Below are 13,046 nucleotides of genomic sequence, written 5' to 3' on the forward strand. Positions count from 1 at the left end.
GAGCAAATTCTACATTCACTTTTTCACAATCCTCAGGGCTAATAAAATACCTCTTCATACACTTCATTCTCTCTATAGTTAGTTTCACATCTTGATGTGGAGCAACTCGATTAGGATCTTTTGTAAGCCATTCTTCACTATAGTATCTATATAAAAGTTTTAAGAAAATGTTAAAACTCAAAAAATTTAATTAAGAATCACCTTAGAAGGTGATGTAATTAATTAAATACGTTGGATTCAAAGAAAATGCTAAACAGTGAAGTGGAATACTATTCTTGTTCCAATGATCAATAAAAATGTTATACACCATGTCATAGAAAGAAGAGAATTCAGTTGGTTGCAATCCTTCATGTTTACCTTTTTAATCATAGTATCCCACATGTCATACACCAAATGTAAACAAGGTATGTCTATATCACAAGCTCTTAGCAAGTCGTATATGGGTGAAGTGAATGACAAAATATAATTAATTTTGTCCCACCAAATGTCATCGAGCACCAACTCCTTCACATGCCTTGCCTTGATCACATCATCTTCTCTATAATTTTCCCATTTATCACTGATGACCATAGCCTGTAAGCCGCCTTTAATAAACTTAAACCTCTTGAGCATAAATAATAACAAATGCAAAATGAGTTTCAGCTATTGAAAGCAACTTAAGATGCACAAATTCATTAAACATTGCGAACCTCATGGAATGGTTCATGATAAAAATTTAAGAGGCCTAATTCTTTGACCAACTATCTTCGGCAAGTGAGCTCTCACTCTTGTATACGAGCTATTCTTTATAAAGTGACAAAAATTGCATTGCCATGAAAAATTTCCACCCTCGTCACTTAACTTCTTAATCTTAGTCACATATTGCCATAGGGGTTTGGAATCATCTTCAACGGTGTTACCGCTAGTTTCCATGGAACTAATTACTCCTAACACTTAAAGAAGAAGAAAAAAATGAACTTTGAAGTTTGATAACGGTGTATATATTCACAGCTGCCGACATGGGCAATAACTTAAATTTTTTTTTTTTTTGAAAAAGATTAAAACTTTAGTTAGTTTGGTAGTTGATAGTTATAAAAGATTAAAACTTTAGAAGAAAAAAGCTAAAACTAATAAAAAATAACAAAAAAAACTTATAGTTGGTTTGGTTGCCGCAAGTAGTAGTGGTGGACGGCGAGGAAGGAGCGGTTGTATTGGCTGGCGATGAGACTTGGGTGTGAGTTTGACTCTTTGCCAGAAGATGAAAGCAAGAGATGAAAAGGAAGAGGCGTGGAGTGCACGAAAGAAAATTTGAGGGTATTTTATTCTTTATTAAGTTAAGTGGGCTTGGGTTGGACTTCACCAAAGACATTTATTTATAAAATATAAAATATTATTATGCATTTACACATTAACTAAGTAGGCTATCGGCTTGGGCTTCTCCTTAAAATTAGAATTGTGCGTGTTCGAACCTGTCCGAACAATTAGGAAAAAAGGGACACGACATTTGGTGTGTTGAACACGTGTCCCCAACGTGTCTAGATAAATCCATGTCCAACACCGATACCAACTCTAATATGAAGTATCTGTGCTTCTTAGATTGGTGGTCTAACATTACTGTCCTCCTTCAAGATCTCCTTGTCCTCAAGGTGAAAATCAGGAAATTGTTGCTGAAGATCATCACAATTTTCCCACATAGCTTCATGCGGTGGTAATCCCTTTTAGCTAATCAACACCTCCCATCCTCCTGTTGGAGGTTTTTTTAATAGCCAAACACTTCCTCTGCAGAACCATCCACTCATGATTTTCAGTCATATAAGGAATCAACTAATGCACTTCGGTATGGTCACTTATTACCTTTTTGAGCTCGGATACATGGAACACCAAATGTATGGAGGCGAAAGCTGGTAATTCTAGTTTATATGCCACTGGTCCGATTCGTTCTATCACTTTATAAGGCCTAAAAAACTTTGGTGATAGTTTTTCATTTCTTCTTTTTCTTAATGACACTTGACAGTAAGGTTGAATCTTAAAAAATACAAGCTCACCAACTTGGAATTCTATTCATATCTGCATACTTCTTCATTTTCTCTTGAGTAATTCTAAGATGCTCCCTCAAAACTCCCAAAGCCACATCCCCTTCTTTTAAGTTGTTGGTCCTAGGGGTTTCAGTATTACCATAATATACCAATAGTGGTGGTATTAATCACCCATAAACTACTTGAAGTGGAGTTATGCAGAAGGATCTTTGGTATGTAGTATTATACTAGTATTCAACCCAATGAAGTCAGAGCAACCATTCCTTAGACTTCTCTCCACAAAAGCATTGTAAAATATGATTCAACACCTCGGTTCACCACTTCTGTTTGGCCATCAGATTGTGGATAATAAGCTAAGCTCATACTCAGTTTGATCCTTAACAGACGAAACATTTCATGCCAAAAGTTGTTAAGAAACACTTTATCACGATATGATTCTATAGATCTAGGGTACCCATGCAATCTCATTATTTATTTGACAAATACTTCAGCTACTGATTAGGTAGTATAGAGATGTTTCAATGCTAAGAAGTACGCGTACTTACTCAATCTGTCACATTAAACCCTACAACCTTTGGTCATCCATCAATGAAGTTCATGCAGATATCACTTTAAACTGTTTCTAGTATCTTTAATGGCATCAATAGTCCCATTGAAGATAATGCCAAGAAGAATGCATTCTTCACAATATTTCTTCACATCATGTTTCATGCCCTTCCACTGTTGGGATTTATGTCATAAAACTCGTAGTTTGTAGTTGAAATTATATTATATTCAATAAAGTAGTTATTGAGAACTTATTAGTGAAAATAAAATACTATAATCTTGAATCAAATAACTAATGTCCCGAGACTATCTAGTGTAGACTTAAATTTTATGTAGAGACATAAATGTGGGTCAAGTTCGAGTTTATAGCCCAAACGGTCTATAGTGTATGAATAAGGTTGGGCGCCTTATTTGAGAACACTATGGATGTGACCCGCTCTGTAGTTAGTACAAACGATGTGATCCTGAATCATTCATGTAAAGGGCATCCTATGTTAAGAGTTTGTATAAGACTGCAACCATGAAATAGTCACTTTTCAGTTATAACACCATTGACTATATAAACTGACTATTTCGATTATGATGACCTAGGTAACTTAATCTTAATCTTGAGCTAACTATGAACTTCTGTTCAATCGGTATTATCCTTAAGATCTGCATAGGTGAGGGCAGTTCAATGGTGCTGGCCCAATAAGCCTCCAATTTCAGGGGTAAGACCGGTTAGATGGTTAGGAACATAGGGTGCAAGATAGAATTCACACCTACTCGCTTTAGGGTTAGTAGGTAGGTTGTTCCCTTAAGGAATGAATCCAAGTCTTGAACAAGGGATCCCACCCTCTCATTGGCCAGAGAGGGATTCGGTTTATAGGTTGGATTTTAAAGTAAATGTTCAATAAGTGGATCAGTGGGACTTAAGGAACAAGAAGTAGTCTCAGGGGGAAAACGGTATTTTGACCTAGCCGAGGTTACGAACCACTTGTGAAGGATTAATTTACTGATCATGGTTATACCAAATGGACAAAAATATATCTATGGTGAGGGGAGTGCAGCTACGAGACTTTAGTGGAATGACTCGTTAGTTAACAAATGTTGACTAGCTTGGTCTAAAAAGGTTTAGCCAGTTAATCTCAGATCGTTGGAGCCTATGATCTATAGGTCCATTAGATTCCTCTGGTAGCTCATATGGAATTAACTTAGAACAACTTGTTGGAATAATTCGCATTATTAGAATTAATTAGAGAGAGAAATCGACGAATATATATGATATAGTCGTCGGTTATAGAGCTTTATAGTTTAAATGTGATTTAAATATTAAAAATATAAATATGAATTCATATTTGGAAGCTTGGAAATGATGAACAAAATGTCAAAGTTGTAAAAAGGCAAAGTGTTGACTTTTGACTTTGGAAGTCAAACTTTGACCGGCTTTATATTCAAATATGATTTCAATTTCAGAAAAAATGAATACGGATTCATGCTCGGGAGGTCGAATTTAGTCAAGACGGATAAAATGGTAAAAGTTAAAAAGTTGACTTTTGACTTGAAAAAGTCAAAGTTTAACTTTGACTTTAATAGTCAAATGACCATTTTGCCCATTGACCAAAGTTTGTTAGATAATCCCACGAACTCTTAGTGGGCTATGTGGAAGCATATGGTGATGACACCAAGCCCACTAAGAGATAATGGAATGGTGATTAATTCCACTAATTATTAGTGGAATGCTAGTTGTTGAGTTTTAATAAACTAATTACATGCAATTTTGCATGTAATTAGTCTATTTAAGGGGCATTTTTTCAATTTGAATTTTTTTTTTTGCAATTTTGAATTAAACGCTCTCAAATCTCAAATTTGTTTTATCCTTTACCTCATATTTCCATCTCTTTCTCTAATTCCTTCAATTAACGGGTCCCACAGCCTGGTTCTTAGTTCGGAGTATAACGGGTCAACTTTGTGGTGGTCTCGGGTTCGTGATTGTGAAAAGATTTGGAGCATCGGAAGCTTCGAAGGTAAAGAATTTCTTTTAACCTTAATTAGTGTAATTAGGGTTGTCTTAAGCATGTTAATCACTAAAGTGTTTAGTTGCATATAGAGTAATTTTTGATCTTGTTTCCGCTGCGATTGTATGCTATCCTTTCATCCACAACTCTCCCATCAATCTCTTATAAGTTCTTAGAAATCCAGAGTGTCCCCCAAACATGGAATCATGATAAGTTTTCAAGATTGTAGGCAGTAATGTTGATGTCTTAAATATCACCAACCTTCCCTTATATCTCAACATCCCTTAATGTATAGCAAAATCAGGAACTCCTTCCTCATTTCTTTCTAGCTCAGCAATTGTCTCCTTCTAGAGGCAAAACGTCAGAATGGAGTTCGTTTCCAAACTCCTTTTTGCATATGTTTAGCTACGTCTTTGCTACTTACTCTCTCGAGCAGTTGGGGATGAACGTTGGCCAAGCGATTGAGTTAAACTCAACAAAACATGATGTTCTATATTGGTTGATTTCTCTCTCTCTACCTAATTCAAACAATTTGAATTATTCTATCATATTGTTCTAAGTTCCATATGAGCTAGCAGGGGAACCTAATGACCTATAGATCATGGGCTCCACCATTCAAAATTAACTAGCTAAACTCTTTTAGATCGCGCTAATAAACATTCGTTAACTAACGAGTCATTCCACTAAAGTCCCATCATAGTTGCACTCCCCTCACTATAAATATATTTTTGTCCATATGATATAACCATGATCAGTAAATTAATTTTTTATAGGTTGTTCATAATCTCGCATGAATTAAAATATCGTTTTACCCTCGAGAGTACATCTTGCTCCTTAAGTCCCAATAATCCACTATTGAACAATTGGTTTAAGGTCCAACTTATAAATTGAATCTCTCTCGGACCAATGAGAGGGTGGAGTCCCTTGTTCAAGACTTGGATTCAGTCCTTAAGAGAACAACTTATGTACTAATCCTAAAGCGGGTAGGAGCAAATTTCGTTTTACACCCTATGCCCCTAGCTATCCACTTGGTCTTACCCATGAAATGGGAGGCTTATTGAGCCAGTGCTGATAAGCTGCCCTCACCTGTGTAGATCTAAGGATAATTTCGTTTGAACAGAAGTTCATAGTTAGCTTAGGATTAAGATTACGTTACTTAGGTCATCAATAATCATAATAGTTAATTTTATACAGTCAACAGTATTATAACTTAAAAGTAGATTTTATGATTATAGTCTTATGTAAATTCTTTACATATGATGCCTCCATTCCCATGTCTCTATATGAACGATTCAGGATCACATCGTTTGTACTAACTACAAAGCGAGCCGCATCGATAGTGTTCCTAAAATAAGGCACCCAACCTTATTCGTATACTATAGACTATTTGAGCTATAAACTTGAACTTGATCCACATTTATCTCTCTACATAAAGTTCAAGTCTACGCTAGATAGCCTCGAGACCTTAGTTTATTGGATTCAAAATCACAGTCTTCTATTTTCATTAATAAGTTCTCAATAACTACTTTATTGAATAAAATGTAATTTAAACTACAAACTACGAGTTTTAGGACATAAACTCCAACAACTTGAAGATTGTATCTGTCAATGACTGGAAAGGTAGATAGAGCATTATTCAACCCAAATGGCATGACTAAAAACTCATAATGGCCTTTATGAGTTCTATATGTCGTTTTCTCCACGTCCTCTGAACTCATTCTTATTTGATGGTAGCTTGCCTTCAGATCAATTTTCGAAAACATATTAACTCCAAACAACTAGTCAAAACAATTCTTCAATAACTAGGATAGGGAATTTGTCTGGAATGTCACATTATTCAATGCTCGATAGTCCACGCAAAACCTCCAACTACCATATCCTTTTTCTTCACTAACAATGCAAGACTTGAATAGGGGCTGACTCTAGGCCAGATTATTCCTGATGCTAACATCTCATCAACTAATTTCTCCATCTCTTCCCTTTTTGATAGGCATATATGTTTAGTCTTACACTAATTTGATCAGTGCCTTTCTTCAAATGTATGTGATGTTCAATACTCTTCTTTAGGGGCAACTCCTTTGGTCAATCAAAGACATCCTCAAACTTCGCTAACAATGCCATAATTGATTCATTTACTATATGTATTTCCTCCACCCCATACAATTCAGCCAATGTCGTTCCTCTCTCCGTAGCCGTGCATTCAACTAAGAAATCTTGGTCGGATGAAGATCATGATTTTATCATGCTTTTTAGACTTCACATGAAAAGTCATTGTTAGGTTTCTCCAAAATCCATCTCGGTTACCCTCAGTGAGTGTAACCACTGCATTTCCAATATCACATCCACTCCTCTTAACTCTAAGGATAGAAAACTATCAATCACCTTTCATTCACCCAACAACAATTATACTTTTTCACAAATTCTCTTCCCTTTTATAGCTGCACCAAATCCAAGGATTACTTCATAATTTAAAGTTTCCACCATTAGTAAATTCAATAATGCAACTAGCTTTTTTCTGATATATAATTATGCGTTGTGCCATAATCTATCAAAACTATCACTGCCTCCTCATTGATTTCTCCTTTCACCTTTATCATGCCTGGATTGGATAGACCAGCCACTGAGTTTATTGATAACTCAATGACTGGTTTTACTCCACTTTCTACTTCAAGCGTCTTAATCTCTTTCTCTTCTTTGTAATCATCTTCCTTAAATATTTTTACCTCCTCTTCATTCTCTCGAATGACTAAAATTCTCAATTCTCTTTACTCTTTAACTTTACAATGATACCTACGTAGTATTGTTCCTCACAACAAAAACAAAGTCCCTTCTCTCTTTGGGCCTGAAATTCTACATTGGTATCTTTTAGTTGGTCCTTCGCACCGATTTTTTCCCACCGTCACACCTTGCAAGTTTATGGTTCTCATCGAAAAATTCCCTCCAACTTTAGTTTCATTCATATTCAATGGTATATTAGCTTTAATAAAAGGTGTAGTAGTTTGGGCCTTACCTTCTGTACTCTTCTTTAAGCCACTTCTCTTCTCGTCATCTCTCAGTTTTCTATGTGTTGGGCCAACTTCATCATTTGTGTAAGCCCAACTGGTTCCCAACATTCCACTTCCACTTTGATCCACAAGCTAAGCCCATTCATGAACGTTTCCTCCAAAACCTTCTTCGGCAGGTGTGGCAATGGTGCTACCAATTAGTCAAACAAATTTCGCTATCCTTCCACTGTCATCTCTTGCTTAAAAGCCAACAATAGTCCGCAAATTGATCCTTCTCTCATTGACCGAAATCCAATTAACCTTTGTTTCATATCTACCCAATCTTTGAATGGTTCAACATTCTTCATATGATCGGTACCAATCCAATGCCTCTCCATCAAAACTAATCATGGTGACAATCAATTTCTCAAAATTAGTCAGTTTATGGATCTCAACAACCATGAATCAGATCACTGCCACTGAATACCAGCATTTTAACCTTCTTGAATTTACTACAATCATTCGAGTTTTCATCCCCTTCAAACTTGTTCGTCTTCCCTTTGATCTTGGTTTCCTTTTAATGTTGCACCTCTACCTTCGATGATGCTCTCAATTATCGGTCCTTTGCTCAACGATTCTTCCACTCCTTCACCATTCCTTCGACGCATTTCAACAACGGTTGTTTTTTTACTTGGATGTCCAATCTTTCGATGCTCTTCGCTGGGGATAACAAGTTTTCTTCAATCACCAAAAACTTATGTAACTCTACTCATATTTCCCAGATTTCCTGATTGAATGTTTCAAACTTCCCTTCAATCCACTTTTATGCCATTTCTTATCAAACACTCTGATACAAATATGATAGAACACCAACTAGGTATGCCTTTATTCAATTGAAAATATGAAAGAAAGTACAATATGGAATGGATGAAATATCAATTTTGTAATCGAAATGCAGCAACAAGAAGACTTCCCCCCGCCCCCCGCCAGGTCCCCATCTAGTGCTCACACTCTGTAACATGCACTCCTTTCTTCCCCTTTCTACTATTTTGTAATATAAACATCATGGCTTTTGCTTCCATTGCTAAAGCAAATGGCTGTACAACAGTTAAAAGCTTAAGCATACATCCATTACAGACCTGTATTTCGAAGATCAAAGCAACAAAAAAATGAAAGAAAACAAGACCAAAAAGGTAATTTATAATCATTTACATGGAAAGAAACTGTACGATTACAAAACTATAGCAAAGAGAACCGATTATCCATTTCTGAACTTAATCCTATACATTGATCAGTAACAGATATCACTCTACGCTGATATAGAAATTCAAGAGAACAAATGGAAGACAATTTCTCGAAAACAACTTTGGTGAGAGAGAGAACACTCCACTTTTCTTGTGGTTTTGAGATATGGGAGATTTCAACGTAAACTCCAAAGTAAAATATGTACCAATCAAAAGACACCACGTTGACACTTACATTTTAATCCACCAAGCGAGCTGGCCCGGGTTAACAATTCCAGGCAAATGGGCTCCATCCATCTTCAAGATGCTTGCCACCTCAGCGTAGCTATGATTTAATTTTTTTATGCCCGCTGCGGCAGCTTCCGGCTTTGTCCTCTTACACTCAGCTGACTGCAAGTTAGCCATTCCAACAGCTTCGGTTTGAGCCGTTTCATACTTCTCCCCAAACAAAGTGCCGTTGCTGAGAAACTCGTGAGCAAGATAGCCTGCTAGAAGTCGATTTGCTGAAATTGCATCGGCTTCTGCAACTTTCGGCTTCACAAGCGGCTCAACCTCCTTTCGCTTCCTTGGTGAACCCCCAGGAGGCGACATGGTGATGATGATTTAATAGTCGGTATTTCTCAATCCAACTAATAAAACAAAAAGCGGGAAACGTAAGAATTAGAAGCTTTTACAACTTACACATTTCAATACAAGTAACATATTACAAACAAGTTCGAAGTCAAACTATCAAGTCCAAAAAAAAAACATCATTTGATGTCTTGCACCAAAACACCAAATTTCACTTCATAACTAACACTTAATCCTTCAACTGAAAGCATTTTGGAAAAAGAAAAACGAATAAAAAAAATACTCAATAAGCAATTAGTTTTCAAATTCATTTGCTTTCAGAACTTTCATACACAAGAATACAAACAACGGAAAGCTTTCAGCGTAGTTTCCAAATCAGAACCCTACGATCAAATAAGCTCTCCAAAACTAACTAAAGGTTTGGAGTTTTTGGACCTAATACTTTCAAATAGTCCTTCAGTAAATCCAAAACGCTCAAATGAACTTTCAATACTTCTAATAAATAAACTTTCATATCCTTAAAAAGATTAAATCTTTCAATATTTTCCAATACAAAGCTACCATATGGTCAATACTTTCATTCAAGCATAACTTTCAGTCAATAAGTATTTTTGTTTTAACAGTGTGGGAAAGATGAATAGTTGTACTACTCCAACATATGTTTTACCGTTGAACACCCAATTCATTCATACAATCAGCGATGTTGATTAGCAATCAACCAAAACAACAGTCAATTACTTGCCTCATGAGCGCAACACACAAATGAATCTTCATTCTTCATTCCAATCGATGTTGGGGTATTTTCAGATTGAGTTAAGCCTGTGTTTTGTAATTGTTTTGTCCTTTCTCTAGATATGTTTTAGTTCAGGAAGTAATTATTTAAGTTGGTCTTTTTAGTCTTTTGCTGCTGGTTGTTCTAATCAAGCATGTAGCCGGTTGCTTCAACCTCTACAATTGGGCTTGTTATTTTTCTCTTCATTCACTCGATCAAGAAAAACTTTGTCCCAAGCATTCTCCGAGAACACTTTTCATTAATTGGTAATTAGAGCGTCTCATGAGGTGGTGGAAGGAAAAAATGCCAACAAAAATAATGATCCCCCACCTCATGATGGGGATGCATCTTCTTCCTTCTTCTACCCGAGTAACCAAAGGTTAACTACTGTTGAAGCCACCTTAGGAGAAATGAATGACACCATATGGGAGCGCAGCAAGCAATTGCACTTCTTACTTAGGAAATAGGAAAAATATCAAATAACCAATTTCGGGTCCAAAAAGAAGTCCAATAAATTGGGGAACCTTGTATGCAACATTAAAGTAGACAACAAAACCCTCATAGAACTTTCCAAGAAATCAAGAACTGGTAAGAATTCCTCCAAGAGGCTTAAGTCAACATCAAGAACGAGAAAGAAACATTTCCAGGGGTCCAAACAAAGAATTTTTTTCAGGAAAATCGACTGCAGAATCAATTTCCTGTCCATGTTCAACCTCAGTATGGATATTTTGCATGATTTTCCTAGTCTTATTTTGGGAAGTGACTCTAATTCTTCTAAAGATGACGATTACCCCCCCTCCTTTACAAGATCAACCACCAAGATACTGTGAATTCCAGTCTCCACGTCAAGATCCATAACAAAAAACCTCACAGCCATCACCAATATTTTGGCGGTCAAAGATGTTGGAATAAATCTGACAAGATAAATCTTCTGACTTATTCTGGAATAATATAAGTACACAAAAAACCAAGGAACTAATTTAGTTTCTTTCTTGACTGGATAAAAAGTATAGAAAGTTTCGTTGACTATATCTAAACACCAAAGATCAAAATGGTAAAGTTGGTATCACTCAAATTAAAAAGTGGTCTTTAGCTTGATGGCATCAACCCCAATCAAATCATCAATGAAATGGCAAAAGACCAATCGAAAGTTGGCCTAAAATGTTATGTCTTACAAAGAAAAGATTCTTACCAACTAATCATGACTGTTAGTTGTACAATCAGTGCGAACATTGTAAAGAAAGATTATACAAAAGAATTCCAGTGTTTGAGTGCAAGAAATTCTACTTTTCCTTCAATAAAATAAGCATACAATCCTAAAATAAAACTAGCATATCCAAATAGTCCCCATTGAGTCATTTAGAAGCATATGAAACAAAACATGCAGTTTGAAATAGCAATTTCAACAAAAGAATTCCTCAATTCAAACCATTCATACCTTTCAAAAGTTTTCAGAACTGACGAAAAAAAAAAAAACAGAAACACTTTCAATTCAAAATCAGTCGAAACACTTCCAACTATCATTCAAAATGGTCAACATTTCCATTTGACATAGTCAAATGAAAGTATACAATACACTTTTGGCCCAATCCTCAAATCACATAAAACATGCCTTCTAATAGGAAAACTTTTAAAACATCCAAAACAATTTCAAACGGTTTCAAATAATACTTCAAACATTCATCAAACCGCAATAGTCAAATTCATATTTTGGAAGGGACGTGGAAGCTAGTTACCTCAATTGACTATCCTACAGTTCTCCATCATAAACCCACTAGGACAAATATCAACTTCCTCGAAGTCTAAAGAATCCATAAAAGTTTAGAAATTAGAACGCAATTTGAAGACCTTAATTGAAATTGAGTGTTCAAAAGAATAATCTTACCCAAAATCAACCAAAACCAACCATAGACCTGAGTCGATCAGTCCGAGCTAGTCCAAAACTACAAACAGCAAGCCTTCACAGGTTAAAAACTAATCCCACACTTCAATCTATTCTAAAACAGTTCAAAGCATTTAGTCCAATACTTCAAAATTCACCCAAACATAACAACCAAAGGGCTCAAACGGTTCACCATATCATTCAAACACTTAACTCCAACTCTATATGGAAAAGAGAACAATGATACTTACTGACTCTTACCAAAAAGGGCTCCGAACCTTGCTGGACGGCATTCAAAAGCATTCAAATTGCAGATCTGATCCTTAGACGTTATGGGTAGACTAATTTAAGATCAATGGGAGTGTGGGTAACAGTCGAAAGCATACCCCCCCAAGCCAAAAGCGGTAGCAAGACAGAACTAGTCGTCGAAATGATGCTGCAAAAGCCTAGGGGAAGGCTCACAATGCAAGTCTCAGATTCGTGGATGAGCGTAGACCACCCTCAACGACGGAGCTTTTGGTTCGCTTGGGTGTGGGCACCGGCCGTCGCTACCTGTTGCTGTTGAACAGTCGTCGGAGAAGAAGAATGAGGGGCCAGTGGTTAGGGCTCTTTTTCTTCTCTCTCTCTCTTATTTTTTTTCCTGCCTATGACTTCATAAATATAAACATTAACAATTTCAATTTTCAAATTTCAAATTTTAAATATTAAAATAACTTTATAAAGAGTTTTTTGGGAACATGAATAAAGTGTGTTTTTTAACCAAAAATATAACAAAAAATTAAAATAATCACTCAAATTATAGATTAGTTTAAGTGATCAATTTAAGATAAGGTTAATGGATAGTTTTCTTTTGTTTTTAATAAACTAATTAATGAAATGTTTATTACCATCCTAAAAATTAATAGTTGGATTATTCACTGTTGAATTAAAAAAAATGTCGGAGAATTGTTATAAATATCACAAAAAATAAAACTATTTACAAATTACCCAAAAGTGAAAAAATATAAAATTTAGACCTTTTAAAAGTAAACAAGAA

At 35.8% G+C, this 13,046-nt stretch overlaps 1 protein-coding gene across 7 annotated transcripts; it reads right to left on the reverse strand.

Moving 5' to 3' along the window:
- Nucleotides 1-354: 354 nt before the first annotated feature.
- LOC103499433 (uncharacterized) lies at nucleotides 355-12,676 on the reverse strand. 7 transcript variants are annotated; one of them, XR_007821300.1, is made up of 5 exons: nucleotides 12,262-12,676; nucleotides 12,014-12,071; nucleotides 11,865-11,930; nucleotides 7,569-9,415; nucleotides 355-573 (listed from the first exon to the last, which is right to left on the reverse strand). XR_007821300.1 is itself a non-coding variant. In XM_051085420.1 (4 exons), exon 4 carries the CDS (start codon nucleotides 9,375-9,377, stop codon nucleotides 9,018-9,020), a length of 360 nt encoding a protein of 119 aa, XP_050941377.1. In that variant the 5' UTR covers nucleotides 9,378-9,415; nucleotides 11,865-11,930; nucleotides 12,014-12,071; nucleotides 12,262-12,674; the 3' UTR covers nucleotides 8,713-9,017. The 7 variants fall into 7 exon arrangements, 5 of the variants coding, with proteins under 5 accessions (XP_050941377.1, XP_050941380.1, XP_050941378.1 ...); XR_539812.3 differs by lacking the exon at nucleotides 355-573 and having other exon boundaries at nucleotides 8,713-9,415; nucleotides 12,272-12,676; XM_051085420.1 differs by lacking the exon at nucleotides 355-573 and having other exon boundaries at nucleotides 8,713-9,415; nucleotides 12,262-12,674.
- Nucleotides 12,677-13,046: the final 370 nt, after the last annotated feature.

The sequence above is a fragment of the Cucumis melo genome, chromosome 5 (assembly GCF_025177605.1).
Source record: "Cucumis melo cultivar AY chromosome 5, USDA_Cmelo_AY_1.0, whole genome shotgun sequence".
NCBI classification, from domain to species: Eukaryota; Viridiplantae; Streptophyta; class Magnoliopsida; order Cucurbitales; family Cucurbitaceae; genus Cucumis; species Cucumis melo.